Source organism: Natrix helvetica (assembly GCF_964273705.1).
Source record: "Natrix helvetica genome assembly, chromosome: Z".
NCBI classification, from domain to species: Eukaryota; Metazoa; Chordata; class Lepidosauria; order Squamata; family Natricidae; genus Natrix; species Natrix helvetica.
The window spans coordinates 143,067,818-143,085,825 of record NC_138554.1 but is presented as its reverse complement, the minus strand read 5'-3'; the positions used below and the strand labels follow the sequence as shown (position 1 = coordinate 143,085,825).

The 18,008-nt window shown below is 63.3% G+C and overlaps 2 protein-coding genes across 4 annotated transcripts in view; one reads left to right on the top strand and one right to left on the bottom strand.

Moving 5' to 3' along the window:
* Positions 1 to 111: 111 nt before the first annotated feature.
* On the top strand, positions 112 to 4,785 carry LOC309381401 (homeobox protein GBX-1-like; the record flags this gene model as incomplete). The annotated part of the gene is made up of 2 exons (XM_081932345.1): positions 112 to 868; positions 4,208 to 4,785. 2 exons carry the CDS (start codon positions 112 to 114, stop codon positions 4,783 to 4,785), a joined length of 1,335 nt encoding a protein of 444 aa, XP_081788471.1.
* A 728-nt stretch (positions 4,786 to 5,513) lies between these two features.
* Positions 5,514 to 18,008, bottom strand: part of LOC309381560 (arf-GAP with GTPase, ANK repeat and PH domain-containing protein 3-like) — a 48,503-nt gene continuing 36,008 nt past the window's right edge. For 2 of the 3 annotated variants that reach the window (XM_081932716.1, XM_081932714.1), the window contains exons 12-18: positions 16,018 to 16,197; positions 13,626 to 13,787; positions 10,350 to 10,504; positions 10,055 to 10,145; positions 9,647 to 9,869; positions 6,403 to 6,658; positions 5,514 to 6,280 (exon numbers count right to left, since the gene is read on the bottom strand). In XM_081932716.1, the coding sequence (XP_081788842.1) occupies positions 6,053 to 6,280; positions 6,403 to 6,658; positions 9,647 to 9,869; positions 10,055 to 10,145; positions 10,350 to 10,504; positions 13,626 to 13,787; positions 16,018 to 16,197 (1,295 nt within the window). In that variant the 3' untranslated portion in view covers positions 5,514 to 6,052. The remainder of the gene's footprint in view (positions 6,281 to 6,402; positions 6,659 to 9,646; positions 9,870 to 10,054; positions 10,146 to 10,349; positions 10,505 to 13,625; positions 13,788 to 16,017; positions 16,198 to 18,008) is intronic. The other variant, XM_081932715.1, reaches the window with a different exon arrangement.

Here is an 18,008-nt window from a genome sequence, read left to right as displayed (position 1 = left end):
CGCTTCCCAGGGGCCCCCTGGCCGCTCCAGTGGGAACCCGCCGCTGCTCCCTGGCCCGGCCGCGGGGCGGGCGACTCTGGGGGGAACTCAAGCGGAATTTGAGGAAGATGGATGAGCGCGGAGGCAGGGCGACACCCCTTCCCCCTCCCCTGCCATCTCCTCCCTCCTCGCCCGCCCGCCCGCCCTCTCTCGGCAGACAGCGCCAGCCAAGCGCCAGGGCGGCAGCGGGAGGAACGGCGCGGCGGCGGCGGCTCCGTCGAAGGGGCCCGGCCGAGCGACCAGAGGCGGAAAGCGAACGGCCGTGCCTCCGCCGGGGCTGGAGCTCCGGGTCACTCTGGGGACTCTGGCGGGGGGGCAGCCGGGCCGGTAAGTGCCGGCGGGGTCGGGGCCGCCGCCATGCAGAGGCCAAGTAGCGGCCAAGGGGCCGCCTTCTCCATCGATTCCCTGATCGGGCACTCGCCGCCCGCCCCGCGCTCCGGCCCGCTGCTCTACACCGGCTACCCGATGTTCATGCCCTACCGGCCGCTGGTGCTGCCCCACGGGCCGCTGCAAGCCGCTACTGGGCTGCCCCCGCTGGCCCCGCTGGCTTCCTTCGCCGGCCGCCTCAGCAACTCCTTCTGCGCCAGTCTCGGCCAAGCCGTCCCATCCATGGTGGCTCTCACCACCGCCTTGCCGAGCTTCGGGGAGCCCCCGGACGGCTTCTACCCGCCCCAGGAATTGCCCGTCGCCGGCAGAAGCAGCGCGGAGCCCCCCTGCCGCCGCCGCAGCGGGGCAGAAGAATTGGAAAGAGACGACCTGTCTCCGGCCCGGGACAAAGGACCCCCGGAGCCGCCGCTGCACTTTCCGGATCCCTTTCCCGGCCTGGCAGGTGGGTCCCTCGGTGGCGGCAGGTGGGGCGGGCTGCGCGATAGCTCCTCCGGCTGCGTGGGAAGAACTTTTATCGCAGAGGGAAAGTTTGTCTATTCACCGGGATACCCTGGGGGGGTCCGCAGGGGATGCGAACCGATCGAGCTTCCGGGGTGGACGAAGCAATCACCCACCCTCAGGGTCAGCGGGGTCCCTTCTCCCTTCCCGTTGGCCAGCAGGACCCCTGGACCTTAATCCCAACCCTGTTCTTGTGCCTCCCTCGGCTGTGGCCCCCGTAGCTTTTTGCCCCTCTCTTACAGCGTTCGGTGCCCAAATTATGATCCGGCTGCCGCCTTTGCCCAACCCGCCCCCGGGCTCCAGTCTCTCCCCAAAAGGCGCACCTGAGAGGAACCGGGCGCTCTCGGACGCCAACAGAGATTGCCTGGAAGAGTCCCTTCGGCTCTGCGCGCCTCACCGCAGCCCCACACCGACCGCTTGTCCCGGACGTGCCAAAGGACCTCTCCTTCCTCCGTTGACAGAGTTTTCTCGCGCGGCGAGGGCTCCATCCGGAAAATCCCGGGCAGGCGGGGACGGAGCTGTCCCTGGTGCTGCGGAGCAGCCGAGCTGAGCCACCCGTTCCCACCCGTGACCAAAGGGCGGTGGGCTCGCTTTGCAACGTTCCCTGCTCCAGAGGCCGCGGGCTCTCTACAAGCTGTTTCGGACCCTCGGCCCTATTGGAGCAGCCGCCCCAACCCCCGCGTGAATCGGTCAATCGGTCAACCTGCGTTGTGAAAAGAGGCGCGCGAAGCATTTCCTCTGGGCTGGCCGCCCCCGAGACTTTCAGGGGTTCTGGCCGGCCGAAGAGCGGCCGCCGGACGTGATGCATGCAGTGGCGGGTTTTCTGGTTTTGGGGGGGGGGGCAGCGGGAAAACAGCGTATGTTCGGGCGGGTCTCCCGGAGCCTCTTTCGACTGTGGTGGGTCGGAGGGTCTTTTTGGTGCTTCTCCCTCCGAGAAGATGCCAAGAGAGTCGGGGATGGTTGGCGGCGAAAAGTTGCAGCGACCGACGCGGCGCGAAACCATCCGTCCATCCTGAGAAGAGAGGCGGTTACTCCCGAGTAAATCCCGCTAAGGCATCCGGTGGCTTGGGGTCGGATCTGGCCGACAACATTTGCGGGTTCAGAAAGAGGGAGGGGAGCAGCCCGCTCTGCGCCGGGCTGCCTAGTTTGGGGGCAAGGAATCTGGGCTTCCCACCCTCCCTCCCAGCAGTTTCCCCGCTTAGAGCCTCCCGGGGCAGGCGCAGGGTCTCCTAAGACGGAGACCCGGGGCGCAGACATTGAATGATCACTAAATCAAGGGATGATGAAAAGGGACGTCCCCCACCCGTGGAATGCCTATGTCCCCATTGCAGAAACTTGGGGCGGGGGGCACTTCCTGCATCTCAGGAGATCAGGGTCGCAGGGAGTCCAAGTCGCAAGGGGGGGTGCGGGACCCTATTGGAAGTGACCAGAGATCGTTGGCGGGGGGGGCGGTCAGCTACCCCGCAGCCTTCTCCTGGTTTCGGACGAGGTGACGTTAGTTGTCCAGGACTCCTAGGCCAGAAGGCTTTGGACTGCAGCCTCCATCATCCCCAACCCAGCAGGAGAGGCTAACCTAGTTAACCTTGCTAAGAGCAGGTTCAAAGCCTTCGCGTTCCCGGCATCAACCGCTGCCCGCAGAAGGGGCGGTCGGCCCGCGCTCCCTGGCCCTTGCCTGTGCACCGCGCCTGGGCTGTTTCGAGCAGCCCTGGTTCGGGTCACCCCGCAGGCCGAACGGAAGGAGAGGATCGCGCTGCCCCCTTCCTCGGGCGCTTGCCTGCGAGTCCCAGAGCCGGCCCCGCTTTGGCAGTCGATTCCGAGCGCAGCGCCTTTCGGGCCTGCAAGGCCAACGGAGGTCGGGGATGACCAAGGGCCAGACTGGAAGGTAAAACAAAAGCTAAAAACTGAACCGTATCGGAAGAAAGCAGCGAGCAAGCGTTGGGGGTGGCGGCCGGAGACCACCTGGCCGAATCCCGCAGGAACCCTCAGAAGGAAGCTTCCTCTCCTCGGCGTGGCCGACAACTTGCCAGGCGTGGCCGGATTTCATCGGGTCCATTTATTCCGGCGGGGCAGAAAAAAAGCACTTCGCACACGCCCAGAGGCCCTCGGCCGTTGGGTCATCCCCTGCGCTGGGTTCTTCGCGGTTTCCATGGGGAACCAGGCGGAGAGGTCAGCGGGGAGAGGCCCGGATCTCCAGACTCAAACAAGCGGGACTCACTGGGTTCATTGACCGAGACGGCTCAAATGACCCCGTCCCGTTCCGGCCTGAATCTGAGGCGGGAGCTCCCCGCGCGCCTCCCTGCTTTGCACGCGGAGCCTGCGATTGCTCTCGGGCCCTCGGGCCGCGACTGACCACCGCCGCGGAGCCAGAAGGTCTGTGCGGAAAGGAGGAACCTCGCTTCCGATGGAGGGTCGCGGTGACCAGGCCTCTTCCACCCCCACCCCCACCCCCAGCTGGTTGCTGGGCGCCTTCCGAGCAAGCCATTTTTCTTGGCGAGCCTCCTCCGCCCCGAAGCTCTCGCAGTGAGTCAGTGCTGGCAGTACTGGAGGGGGGGAGGGATGAATTCAGCAACGGGACAGGAGGCGTGGGGAGGAGGACCCTCTGGAAAGGGCCTCGCTTCGACTTGGCAGAAAACCCTGACGGGGAGAAGGCAACCCCCGAAGCAGGCAGGCATGCAGAAAGAAAAACCCCATTTCTCGGGCTGGCCAAAGCCTCTCCCGTCCCCGTCGCCCCCGAGAAGTCCGACCTCCTCGCAGGGCTCTTTGGGCCTGCAGTGCAAGAGGCTGCCCGGTGCTCTCCTTTTGCACCCGGCCTGTCAGGGATTCTCCATCTGCCCGACCCAAGCGGCGACCAGCGGTCCCCGCCCGAGGAGGAAACTGGGGGGGGGGGGGGGGAGGCTTGCCAGACCCTTTGTTCCGCCTGAGCTCGGCGGCGGCTTTACTCGGGCGTTCTGCTTCGGAGCTGCGTCCGCACGGCTGCCCGCCTCCCCGGGACAACATCCCCCCCACCCCCACGCAGGAGTGGGACGTGTCAACCGCGCCTCCTGCTCCTATCAGTTCGGGGACGCAGGAGCTAGGCAGCTTGGCCCGGGTTTGATTCGTGGGGCAGCAGCCGCGCGCGTGGGGGTTCCTATTTGACGGGACGGTCCCTCTCCGTGGGGAGAGACGTCCCCTCTTCTCCTCCACTCGTTCCCTCCCCCCTCTCACTCTTTCCTTCCTCCTCCACTAATCAGACACGACTGTCTTTTTTTTAAAATATGTCTTGTCTGTCTGTCTGTCTCCGCAGACGGCAAAGGCGCCTACAGCTCGGACGAGGAGAAGGCGGACGAGCGGGCGGGCGAGGCGGGCTGCGGCAGCGAGCAGGACAGCTCGGCGGAGAGCGAAGAGGAGCCGTTACTGGAGGGTCCCGGCGGCGGCGTCCCGGTGCCAGCCAAAGCCAAGGCTAAGCGCGGCGTGGGGGAGCAAGCGGCGGCGGCGGCGGTTCCTCCTGCCGGGGCCGCCTCTTCCTCCTCGTCGTCATCCTCCTCCTCGTCGTCGGGGGGTCCGGGCAAGAGCCGCCGTCGGCGCACGGCCTTCACCAGCGAGCAGCTGCTGGAGCTGGAGAAGGAGTTCCACTGCAAGAAGTACCTGAGCCTGACGGAGCGCTCCCAGATCGCCCACGCGCTCAAGCTCTCCGAGGTCCAGGTCAAGATCTGGTTTCAGAACCGGCGCGCCAAGTGGAAGCGCATCAAGGCCGGCAACGTCAGCGGCCGCTCCGGGGAGCCGGTGCGGAACCCCAAGATCGTGGTGCCCATCCCGGTCCACGTCAACCGCTTCGCTGTGCGTAGCCAACACCAGCAGCTGGAGCAGGCCCAGCGCCCCTGAAGCCCCCCCCCGCTCCCTCTGCCCCCCTCCCCGCCTGTACAGCCCCCTTCCGCTTATTTATTCGTGTAAAGTCTGTACATAAGGGGCGCCCCCTCCCTCCCCCTTGTACATGAGCCCTCCCCACCGCGCCCCGACCCCCGTATCTGTTCCGTGCGGAATCGTGTATTGGATCAATAAATCTATTTTGTATGGACCTGCCACCCCGAGTGATCGACTCCCAGCGCCGTGGTTGGGGGAGAAGAGGGTGGGGTGAGGAGGTCCACCTGCCTCCCCCATGGCCGCCCACGGTGGGACCCTTCCCCCGGCTGGAAAAGGGACAGCGAAGCCCACCATGCCAGTTTTCTGAAAGCGGAATGGAGAGGGGGGAAGGGGGGAAAGGCTGCCCACTCCTCTCCCCACTGGCTAACTATCCAAAGGGCCGGCTGGGAAGCGAGTCCGAGTCCGCTGGTGTCCTTGCAGCAGCCACTTCTTCATCCCTCTGCCCCTCCCCATCATAGGCACAAGGGAGACCCTCTGCTCCTTCCCTTCTGCAGGGCAGATGTTCCCAGTCGCACTAAGCAGGAGTCTGGAGAGCCCCCCCCCCCAAAGCAAAGGAAGGGCGGCTATGGGAGGGGACAGCCATCCTCCCCCCCAAGGGGGGAGGTCTCTGGCTAGGAGTCCAGTAGGGAGGGCTGTCCCCTGTGCCCCCCCACCCCCAAGGATGACAAAAGTGACTGCAGAGGCCTTGGTGGGTTTGGAGTGAAGCAGTTCCTTTATTTTGCAGCTTCTCTGCTGGGATGGGGGGGGGGGACATTCTCTCACACTTTCACGCAGAGACACACAAACAGAATAGGGCAGCAAACCTTATTTACAGACTGTCATATAAATATTTCCAATGTACACTTTATACACAAGTGACTTGAAATGTAGGGGGGGGGGGTCGCTGGGAGAGCTCAGCCAGCATTGAAACCACCCCCTCCCCTCCCCGAGTCCCCACATCAGGCTGAGGAACTGCAGCAGGTCCTGGGAGAAGCAGGGGGGGGGAGGGGGGAGACTGACCCTGGAATGGGGGTGGGAAGAGGAATGGGGGGAGACAAGGGGTCTCCTCAGCACCCCCAGTGGAGTCCACATGCCCTTTCTCTTGGGGTGGGGGGAGAGTACCCCATCCAAGAAACTCTAGTCTCTCTGGGCCCCCGAAGAATGTCGAGGGGCCTGGGGGGGCAGGGAGGGGGGAAGGACCACTGTGCTCTGCCTGCTGAGAGCCATGGGTAGGGGGCTTGCCGACGTCTCAGGGACTTGGGCCCCGCACAGGGCAGCCCAGTTCAGAGTGCGGAGTGCCGGAAGCGTTGTTGTTGAGGTTCCGGCGAGGCAGGCTCGGGGTGAGGCTGCCCACGGGGGCTTCGCCGGGGCAGCCGTGTTGCAGCAGCATCTCCACGCACTCCTGGCTGCCGGCACGGCGCGCGTAGCCAAGCGGTGTCAGGCCACGGGCGTCCCGGCTCTTCACGTCCACGCCGTACTGCAGGGATGAGAACGAAGCTCCGAGGAGGTCCTTCCAGTGTGTGGGAGGGGGGGCAGGGAACACCTTTGCAGTGTTGCAGGGAGTGGGAAGTGGAGGGGCAGGGAGGGGGGTCTCCTTACCCAGATGAGCAGCTGGGTGAAGACCACGTTGGCCATGGCGCAGGACAGGTGCAGTGCCGTCCGGCCGTCCCCGTCGCCATAGGTCTCGTTCACCTCCTCCTTGGAGCCGTGGGCCAAGAGCAGCACCACGGTCCGCAGGTCGTCCTCCACCACCGCCCGCAGCAGCTGCTGCCCGAGGGGAACGTCTGAGTGGGGCAGGGGGGCCAGGAAGAGCTTCTGCTCGTACTTGGCCCGGATCCAGCGCTCCTTCTCTTCCCTGTGGAGGGGGGGAGGGGGCGCATCAGGGGGGGGGGCTTCGGGAAGCATCCCGAACCCCGCCTGCCGCCCTCCCCCAGAGAGCCCCCGCTATCTAGAGTCCCCAGCTGGAAAGGCTGGGACGGAGGAGACGGGCACCGTGGCACTATCGCAGCCTCCATCTCTCGCACACAAAGGGGGGGGGGCGATCGATGCTGCAGGCACCCCGCTATCTGCCTCCTATTCTATCCATCTCTATCTACTCAGCCGCTCTCCACTGAGCATGCTCGGCTCTCCCGCCCCGTCCCCTGACCCCCAGGCCAGCGCTGATAAGCCCCCGTCAGAAAGGCCTCTTGTCTGGGTGTCCGGATGAGTGAGTGACAGGCCCGGCCAGACAAGGCCGAAGCCCTCCCTTGGGCCACCCGGCTGGGGCCCGGCTTAACCCTTTGCCTTCCCATCCTGGGCAGCCCACGCTAGCTGATGCCTTCCTCCCCCCCACACGTACAGGGCCGGAGACGTGTGTGTGTGTGTGTTTGTGGGTGGGTGTCATTCGTGGACTCAGAGCAAAGGAATGCCCCTCCCGTCGCATCCCCCACAGGTGGCCAGAAGAAGGGGGCGAGCAGGAGAGGGCCCACTGCTGGGATGTCCGCTGTCTCTGCCCAGGAGGGCAAGAGCAGCCCCCTCCCCCCACCCTGACGGCCACCATCTTTGGGATCTTCAGCTGAAAACGGCTCAGAGCAGCCAAGGGATGGACAGACACAGCTGGGTGAGAAGTCCTGCCCGCTGCCCCCGAACCCAGCACTGCCCAAATTCTCCACAGAAAATTCTCCCCCTCCTAGATGAAGAAGAGCCCCCTCCCCACCTAAGTCCAGAGCGGGCGGGGAGCAGGTAGGAAAATGCTCTCCTTTCATCCCTTTCTCTCCGCTGCCTCCCCATAGCCGAGCCTTCACCCAGGACTCCCGGTGGTGGGGAAATCTAATTTTTTTTTGCCACCGGTTCTGTGGGCACAGCTTGGTGGAGGGGGGTTTCGTGTGTCTGGGTGGGCATGGCCAAGCTTTTCCAACTTTTTAAAGCATTTTTTTCCTGGCTATTCGCCCCAACCAGCAGGAAAAAAAATGCTTTAAAAAGCGGGGGGGGGGGGGGGAGGTCCAATGATCACATGGCTCAGCTCCTTGCAAGCTTTTTTCAACTACTGGTTCACAGAACCAACGACAATTGTCCTTACCAGTTCGACAATTGTCCTTACCAGTTCGACAATTGTCCTTACCAGTTCGACAATTGTCCTTACCAGTTCGACAATTGTCCTTACCAGTTCGACAATTGTCCTTACCAGTTCGACAATTGTCCTTACCAGTTCGACAATTGTCCTTACCAGTTCAGCTGAACCGGGAGGATCTCCAGCAACTGAATTGGACGCTTTGGGGGGGGGGGGGGAGCCCAGATGGGCCCCTGGGCTTAGAGCTGCCATCCCGCTTTTGAGAGCGAAAATTGGTTCTCAGAAGATATGATGGCCAGACCCAAAAATGGGGAGGGGGGGGGCGGAGAGGAGGAGTTCACCCTGGTGGTCCTGATAGGGAAAGCAAGACTTAAGAAGTGGAGTAACCACGCCTCTCCCCCCCCCGCCCCTCCCCCCCCGGTTCCTTTCTCAAGGGAATCTTATCGGCTGCCAAACGGGGAGAACCCCCCCACCCCCCCAAATTGACCCCTTTCCTGTGATTTCCACCATGGTGCTTTCTTAACAATCGTTAGATGCTCTTTTGAGGGTAGTCCTCCACTTCCAACAGTTCGTTTAGTGACCGTTCAAAGGTCACTAAAAAAGCAACTTATGAATTGTTCACCCTTAACGATCGTTGCGGCCTCCATGTGGTGACGCCTGGCAAGTGGCTTGTATTTATGACGGTCGCCGTGTCCCAGAAGTGGAGGTGTTGCCCCATTTTGCGACCTTCGGCCAAGCAAAGTCGACGGGGAAGCCAGATTCACTTAACAACCGCCTGATTAAATGGACAGCCGCGGGGCTTGGCTTAATAACAACTCTTGTGAGGGGAGGACACTGTGATGGTTGTAAGTGTGAGGACTGAGGGCAAAGTTTCAGTGCTGTCCGGACTTCCAATCCTGTTGAGACCCCCTCCAGCCCACCAATTCTTGCCACCCTCCCCCCCCCCCCGCCCAAATTGAGCCCAGAATTTAGGCTGCTAAGGGAGAAATTTCTGGAAGTGACTTTTGCCCCACCTTTCTCTCTGTGGTCGTTAAGCGAATGACTGCAGTTCTGCAGCTGGTCATCTGGTTGTTAAGTGAGTCGGGCTTCCCCCCCTTGACTTTGCTGGTCAGAAAGTCGCAAAAGATGCCCCGACTGTCGTAAGTATGAGTCCGTTGCCAAATGTCCAAATATGAATCCTGTGACTGCGGGGATGCTTCAACGGTCGTAAATGTGAAAAATGGTCACAAGTCCCTTTTTTCAGTACCGTCGTAACTTCGGTCACTAAACAAACTGTCGTTAAGCTGAGGACTGCCTGGGTGCAGTACCCTTTTCGCTCGCTGTGTTCCTTCAAGGACCGTACGGCTTCCCCGTCCCAGTCTAAGTTTCTGTCCTGCTGTCCTTCTGTCCTGGCCGCGTGGTACCCCCCCTCCGTGCCCCCCGCAGACCTTGCCTTTCTCCTTCCACGGCAGCCTCCCGCCCCAGCCCCTGAAGTTGCCCTCTGCCCCCTCCCCTGCTCCAGGGGGAGAGTGGGGGGCTGGAAAGAGGTGGAAGCCCAAGCCCCTCCAAGGCCTGGGTGGGGCAGGGAATGGGCACATGGGGGGTGGGGGTGTGGAGGGGAAGGGAGGCTCCACTACATCCTTCCCTGTCTCCCCTCCTTCTCCCACGATTTGGGAAGGGGGGGGGCTCATCCCCTGCCCCCAGCAGAGACAGGCCCAGGCTTCCCTGAGCACCCAAAGGCCCCTCATGGGAGGGAGGGGGGCAGGGGGAGAGAGCCCTTCCCAGAGGGCAGGGAAGGGCGGCCCTCCGGCCTACCTGCAGCTCTCCGGGCCCGGCTTGGGGTAGCTCTTGGTGGCCCCTTCCCAGACCGAGTTGGCCAGGGCGTTCCCGATGGCCGTCATGACCGTCACCAGCTCCAGCGGCCAGTCATCCAGGTCCAGGGAGCGGACGCGCGAGAGGTGCGTGCCCAGGTGGCGGTGGATGCCGGAGCACTCGATGCAAATGAGAGCCCCCAGGTTCAGGCTGGCCCAGTCGGGATCTGGGGGTGGGGGGGGGAGAGGGTCAGCCCAGCTGCCAGGACCCCCCCCCCTTGGTCCCAGCTTCACTGGGTGGTTTAACCCACCTCATGAGTCTGGAGAACCCGCCCCCCCGCCCCCCCAACCCCAAAGCCCTGCCACCCGCCCGCCCCGGAGACCCTCTGCCACCCCACCCCCGGCTACTCACTGGCCGCATCGCAGTCTACGCAGAAGCCGTTGCCCCGGACGGTGCGGATGGACTGGAGGGCGACAGCGTCGCTGTGGCTGCCCAGCCGCGACTGAAAGACAACGGAGGTCAGGCTCTGCCCGGTGGGCTGGGAGGAAGGAGCCCCCCATTGGAGGGGGCAGACCGAGAGGGTGGGGGCCCTCTGGTGGACCTGCTGGGCCTGAGAGGCCTGTGGCCGGAATCAAGGGGCCCGGCCAACAAGCCCAAATGGCGAGCCGCGTCCCGACAACCCCCTCCCCCTCCCCCACCGGCTCACCTTGTGCTTGCTGCTCTCGCAGCCCTGCAGGCTGGCCAGGATCTGGCTCTCAATGGCTTGCACCCACAGCTCCCGTTCCTCGGCCGTGGAGGCCTCAAAGAGCCACGACTGTCCCGTCAGGGAGACCACGATGAACTCGAAGCTCTCCTCTTGGTCTGCAGGGGGGAGGGAGGGAGGGAGGGAGCGGCCTCAGTTTCCCCGCCGGAGCTCAGAGAGCTGCGTGCCCCCTTCTTCTGCTCTGCCGGCCCCTCCTTTGCCCCTCTCTATTGCAGAGACCCCTTTTCCAAGGGGCTTGCCTGAAAGGGCAGTGAAGAGGCGGAGGCTCCGAGGCCCAGAAACGCCTTCGGAAGGGCAGCGAGGTCTGGTGGCACCGATTTTTAGACCGGTTTTAAGAAGTGGCAGGTGGGGGAGGGTTAGGGTGGAGGGCGGGGCAATATATATGTATGAATAAATTAGAAGATGGGATTAACGAAACATTGTTATTCTAGGAGAAATTTATATTAAGAGTTATAGATGTTAAATTAGCTTAGAAGATGGGATCAATGTGTTATTATTAATCTAAGAGAAATTTATATTGTGTTTGTTGAGAGGAGAGGGGGTACAATATGCGAACGAGTAATTTACTTTAAGACGGGGGGAGGGGAGGGGGCAAAGTATTTGGTATAATATTTGAATGTGAATTTTTGCGGGGGGGTTGGGGGGGTATAGCATTTGTATGAGATTTACATTGTATGGCGGGGGGGGGGGGTGAAAAGGGGGAAAATCTGTTTGTACAAAACTCTTTTAATAATAATAAAAAAAAAAGAAGTGGCACCATCGTTTCCCAGGTTCACCCGTCCCTTTCCCGATCGCCATGCAGGGGGACAGCTCACAAGGGGGCCCCGGGAGGAGACTGGAGACCACCAGGCCCAGCCGAAGGGTGCGCCAGGCAAGTGCCAGGAAGGCTTCCGGGCTTTCTGACGGGACACGTGGGAGACGGAGAAGGCCCACTGCAGAGCCACACACACTCCCCTCTTCCCTCTGTGGCTGGTGCCACTCTCTCTCTCCCTGACTCTGGAGCTGCCCGAATCCTTCCCGAACCCAGTTCAGCCCTGCTGGCATCCTGGGCAGCCTTTGCTCTGGGCCTCCCGCCCCACTGCAACCCCCAGGGTTTGGGGAAAGAGCTAGGCTTGCGGGATGCCGGGCCTGGGGGACGATGGTGGGCTGGGGCAGGGAGGGGGGGCTGCCCGTGCGCCAGCAGAGCTTCATTACGCAGCCCTCTCCGTCCCCCCCCTCGCATTGCATTCCTGGGGGCCCAGGGCAAGCCCCCCCCCTCAACTCATTAGCTCGGTGATTGACCAACTGAGAAATTAGAGGAACATTTGCGTAATTTGATGGGAGACGGGGGAGGGGTGGCAGAGCGGAGAGGGGCCGGCGCAGCTCAGGACTTGGCACTGCCGAGCCACCCGCTCCCCTCCCCAGGTGGTGGCCCGGATGACGGGGGAGCGGGCGGGCAGGCAAATCGGTGGGCAGAGGGAGGAAGAAGGGCGAAGGGCAGCCGTGTCTCCTGATTCCCCCTGGATGGGGCTTCACGGAGCGAAAGCCTCTTGACGGCGGCACTGCAGCCCGGCTATGGCGGCCACCACCATTAATGGGTGTTCACCCAGCGACCTCATCTCCCACGCTGCCACGGCAACGAGCCCTCCAAACGAGGAGGAAATTAGCAGGGGCACTGCCAAGGAAGCAGGAGAGCCCGGTCAAGCGGCCCCCCTCGGCCAAGGCTGCCACCTTGGGGCACTTTCCCTGGTGTGGCGCCCACGGGCCATCCTCGCACACCACCGGGATGGAGCCCACTCCCCTGGATCTGTGTGTGTGTGTGTGTGTGTGTGTTTGTGTGTGCCTACGTCTGCCCTGGCAGTGGGGTCCCCTGCAGGTCCCACCACCCCAGCCGCGTAGGAGGGGAGAGGAGGGTCAGGGTTGTCCCTCCCCTGGCACAAAAGGCTTGCCGGGGACTCTGCCAGCCACCGGGGGAGGGAGGGAGGGGGGTTGGGGGGGCCTTCATGAGGCGGGGCCCCATTTGTTAACCTCGCTCGGCTGCTGCCTCATTTTGCAGCTCATTAAACCCAATATTCGCAACCTGTATTAATGCAGTGGGACCCCCCCCTGCCCTTCTTCCTTTCCCCCACCCGGCAAGGCACAGCACAGGGGGGGGGGAGCCACGGGGGACTGTGGAGGGTGGGGAGAACAGCAAGAGCCCCCCCGCCTCCGCAGAAGGGAGGGTGATCCATTGGGGAGCGGTGGCCGGTGGCAGAGGAAGGGGGAGACGTGGGTAGAGGTGGCCGGCTGGCAGAGGAGGGAGGTTTGAAGGGGGGCAGAGCTGGGCAGCTTCCTTGCCCCTCCCACCCCCATCCCCACCCCCACCCCGTGGCAGAGAGATCACAGCAGGACAGGATGGAGGAAGGCCGTCAGCCGGTCCTCCTTGGCACAGGCGGGGGGGGGGGGAATGCCTTCTGCCCCCTTCCCTCTCTTTCGGGCCCCACTGGCTGTGCCCCCACCTTTGATAGCCCTCTGAGGCTCTTGCAGATGATGCCAGCCCTCCCCCCCCCCAACATCCAAGGCCAGGGGCATGTCAACTGGCGGGGTGGATGCCAGCCGCTTTAAAAAACATGCCTATGGGAAGAGCAGGAGCCTCTGTGTGTGTGTGTGTGTGTGTGTGTGTGTGTTGTGATTTATGACCCTTCAGAGCACGGAAGATTCATGGTGCAGCCCCTCCCCCATCTGATTAGCTCCTAAATGAGAGAAAGGGATGGCAATTCATCCCCAGGCCTCGCCCGCTCTCCTCCCAGGGTGCCAACTTGAGGCTGGAGGCCGCCAGCACTGTCCTTCGCCAGCCCAAAGCCCCGGGCGGCTTCCCACTGACCCCATGCTGTCAACGCAGCTTGTTGGGTCAACGGACGTTGAATCGAATCATTTGAACCCGGGAAACCATGCGCTGCCTTCCGACCAAGCGGGTGCTCCCAGAAACCCCAGCCACCGTGGCACCGTGCCGGGGAAGACTCCCAACCCCCATTGGCAACACTTTCAGCTCTGTCGGTGTGAACCTCCCTCCCGTCCCCCCTCCCCGGACTGCCTCCAACCCCCAGGGGAGAGCTCAGGCGTCGCTGGCACAGGCCGGGGCCCCAGGGCAGCGATGGGGGGGGAGGTGGCTGAGGGGAGAATTTCCCAGGTGCCCCTGCCCTGGAAGCAGCGGCCTGTGCCCGGCTCCTCCCACTAGAGGCCGCTCCCCTGCGAGCTCACCTTCAGCCACGCTGCCCGCCCCGTCGGGTCGGCCCGTACCCGTGCTCTTTTTCCGACGGTGCTTCTTCCGGTTGGCATGAGGGGAGGGCGGCGGCTCCAACTTGGGGCTGGCAGTGCTGGAGACGTTGGGGCTGGAAGTGAGGGAGTCACTGGCACCGTTGGCTGAAGGGGGGAAGGGAGAAAGTGGGGTGGGGGGCAAAGAGTCAGGCCCCACCAAAAGAGCTCCCGCTGCCAGCCAGGGCCTCGGCAGACCCCTGCCAGGGCGGCGGAGAGACACGTTGCTAGCTGCCATGCGCCAAGCGTATCCTCAATCATCCTGTTCCTTACAATTAATAGCAGAATTAGAAACAATCAGGGAGCTGGCTAATTACTGTCAATTAGAGTGCACTAATCAAGCTCCATCACACACGCGCACACACACACACACACGCACGCCGCCACGGCTCTCACCATTAAATGTCAAATTTCATTAGAGACCAGCAACAAAATCAGAACGCTGACATTCACTTCCAGCCGCGGAGAGCCAAGTGCCTCCAATCAGCGCCGGGAGGAAGCCACCCCGCCAGTGCCGACGGGGCCCAACCACCACCACCCCCGCCCAGGGGCAGACGGGCAAGGAGAGGGGGGGGGTGCAGCACCGTCCTTCTACCAGCGCTGTCGCCCCCAGCCCCGGCAAGGTCCATGTGCTGAAAGACGGGGGAGGGGGCATCAGACCTTCCCCCATGGCAGTGTTGGGTGAGGGTCAAGCCCACCGGAGGCTCCTAGCAGCCCTCTCCCCACTCCGAGCACCCAGGAGCAGGCAGAGGGGGCCAATCCCACCTAGCCTGGCCATGGGAACCCCAGTGGGGCAGGCCGAAGGGAGAGCAGCCGTGGCGCCTCAAGGGCAACCCCCACCCTCTCCTGGCTGCCCCTCCACCAGCCCTCCAGCACTGGGGGTGTGCTTCTGCAAGTGAATTGGGCCCCTCAAAGTGGGGATCGTCCACTGGCCTTTGGGGTCATGGCAGGAGAGCCCGGGCTGAGGGGGTCTCCAATGCTCCCCCGGTCTTTTGGGAAGGAGGCAAGATCCCCGTCCGTCCGTCCGTCCGTCCCTCCGCCCGCCTCCTCCAGACTCCTAACCCCACATTCAGCAGCTCCCACTGAAGCCTAGGGTGGCTCTGCTGATGGTGGGGTGGGTGGGGGGGCTCAATTCCCAGCACAGGCAGGCGGGCTGCCCCCACACGGAGCCTGCAGCTCTCTCCGGCCACTGGCCAGCTCCTCCTTCCTCCTCCACCGGCCAGCCCGGCCTCCTAGCAGGGCAGGCCTTCCCTAGAGACGGCTGCTGCAGGGCCGGGCCCTCTGCCCTGGCTGCCTGTCTCCTGCCACCACCGCTGCCGCCGCCCGCTCCCTCGCCCGCTCGCTCTGCCCCATCAGCAGTAACAGTCTGATTAATTCGCTTCCAGCAGGGAGCTGATGGGCCAATGATGGAGGCGCTGCGCCAGGCGCGCTGAAATTGATAGTTTTTCACAGTTACAAATGAGAAGCCTCCCCAGCTCCAAATGGCGGCGGCGCAGTCGGACTCCGGTAATGATCATAAAGAGGCTCTCTTTAAACTGCGAAAGCCCCTGGGAGGGGGGGGGGCGGGGGCGGCTGCCGCGCTAATGAGAACGACAAGGGGGCGAGGAGGCATTGCGGAAAGGCGGCTTCGCTCTTGATGTGCGTTTAACGGCTTTTTTACTGTGCCGGCCGAGCCAGGAAGCACCGAGTGATGGATGCCGCACAGAAGCATTTATTTTCCAATTCGGCAAAGTGGCTGCGTTGGGAAATGTATGAATTATTTTAATTCACTCAACTGTCCTGAAACGGGGAGGCGGGCGAGGCGAGAGGCAACGGCGGCGGGGGCTTTGGTGTGCTCGGCTCAGCCGCCTGCCGGTTGAGCCCAGCGCTGGGCAGCCGGAAGGTCGGCTGGCCCTGCTGCCGTGGATTTGGAGGGGCACAGCCGGCCCCCTGCCCAGCGTCTGGGGCCAGCCTGGCTCCTCCCTCTGAGGATTCAGAGAAGGCACCTCTGCACGCTCCCGGGGGAGGGGGGTGCGGGAAGAGAACAGGCAGTTGAGGTCCAGCAGTGGATTGCGGGTGGGTGGGTGGGTGGCACTGAGCAAAAAGGGCACCCTGGGAGGAAACCTGACACAGGGCAGCTGAGAGTGGGCACCTGAGTCGTCTTCCTCCCCAGAGAGCCAGCAGGGGAGCATCCGTGCCCCCACTCCAGCCCCAGACCCACATAAAGAGGGGGGCCATCCCAAGGGGACAACTGAGCCGAGGGTTTTCTTCCACTGGGCAAGCTCAGGACGGGCCTCCGTGTAAATCCTCACATTTCCCGGCGCCTAGAGTCTCCTCTCCCGCGGAGCGCGCCACTCACCCACGCTGGCCGTGCCCCCAGGCATCGCGACCGCTTCACTCCACTGGTCAGCACTGGAGACCGAGTAGGACCGCTGGTGGATGCCGCTGCCTTCCGGCTTCAGGCTGAAGGCGCCCAGGTTGGTGCCGCTGCCTGAGCGCTCTGAGTGCAGGGAGGTACTGCTGGCCGAATGGGGGGCACCTGTGAGGAAGCCAGAGAGACAGGCTAGCGGCTGGGCTGCTGCCCTTCCAGCCGCCCCTGGGAGACCATGCAGGGCTTAGGAAGAGCCTTCTGCTCAGAGGCAAAACCGATGGAGGGGGTGGGTCGACGGGGGCGGCCTCACCCTTCGTGCCTCCCGCTTTGTGCCAGGATGTCGGCGCCTCGGCCTTAGAGGCCACTTAGCAGGAAGCATGAATCGGGGCCAAATGGGTCCCACAGGGCAGCCCCTCGAGGGGTTTGGGGGGGGGGAACCAAGACAGGAGTGGGAAGGGCTGGACGGGCAGCGGCAACAGGCGGCAGGGGGGCTCCAGCAGCCCCATGGAAGGGCATGGCCCGCCTAGACAGGTATTGCCACAGGAGGGAAAGAACCCAGTCCGACTTGGGGAGGGGATGACAGCGTTTGACTTCTTGGAAGCCAGGAACGGCTTCCCCACCTGGGCTGCACAACTGAAATGCTTGCTCGTGGGGGGGGGGGGGGGGATAATGCTAAACAAGGAGGGGGGAGCTGCGGCTTAACGAGAGAACGAGGCAGCCCCTCCTCTCCTTCTCTCTCCCCCCTCACTTAAGCCGGGCCTATTCAGGAAGGCTCCTTTGGAAAGCTCTGGCCAGCCAAGACACTCCCCCCCCAAATTGGCCTCCCAATAGGATCTGCCCTGGGACCCCAACCTTCTCCTTCTGCAGGGGGGGGGGAAGTCCACTGACCTAGCGGTGGAGGCCTGAGAGAGACCCTTGCTGGCAGTTGGGGGGGGGAACCCCACTCCAGCCCCCGCTCGGCCCTTAGCCCGCCTGGTTGCCAGGGCTGCACCGATTTGCTCCGCTGGCCGCCCCCCTCCCCATCCAGGTTCAGCGCCGCAAAAACATGTGTAAAACCGTGACACCGACTCTGCCTCTAATTAGCCCTTAATTTACAAGACAGGCTCGGAAGGGTAATTAGCCAGAGCTCGGCTCCGACTCCCCATCCGCCTCTCCCTCTCTCTCTCTCTCTCTCTGCCGTCCCTGCGAGGAGGGTAAAGGCAGCCCCACCACCTGCCCCGGACGCGGGAAGGAGGCCTCTCTACTGCATTGGGTTGGCCAAGCTTCTCCCACCCCCCAAAAAAATCAGGGTTCCCCGACTGCCACCTTTCTCTCCTGAACGGCAAACCTGCTCCCCGCTAGCCTGCTTCCAGGCCCAATTTCGGTGCCCAGGAGGTGCCCCCACAAAGCCACGTTCCAGGTGGGACCAAAAGGACCCCAATGTGGCTAGACCACATAGAGGCAGGGGAAGGGACCCCTAACAAAACCTCTGTGTGTGTGTGTGTGTGTGTGATGGACCCGGGCCAGCTGAGGAAAGGGAGGGAAGGGCATAGCCGGGGGGAGGGGAGAAGGGAAGCAGGCTGGGGTAGGAGAGCCGAGGTAGCCCCACCAGAGCCGTGGGGCAAAGCAGCTGGAGCAGGAGAAGTGGCAGAAGATTGGGGGGGGGGGGGCAACACGTCCCTTCGGGGGGTGGCTCCCTTGTAGCCTTGGCCCTTTTAAGGGGGCAGCATAAACAGCTCCATTGCCTGGGCCCCAATGGACCAAAAGAGGGCCAGCGCTCTCCATTTCCTGGGCCCTCCAGAGGCCATCAAGAGGAGCTCTCCATTTCCTGGGCCCTCCAGAGGCCATCAAGAGGAGCGGTCCTTCCGGGGTCCCTGGTGGAGGAGAGCAGGAAAATGGCACAAATCGGGGGTCCTGGGGCTGGAGGAGGCGCCCACCGAGGGGAGGCTGCTGTGCCCGCATCCCAATCCTTCCGTGGCCCCGGGGCAGGCAAGGACGAG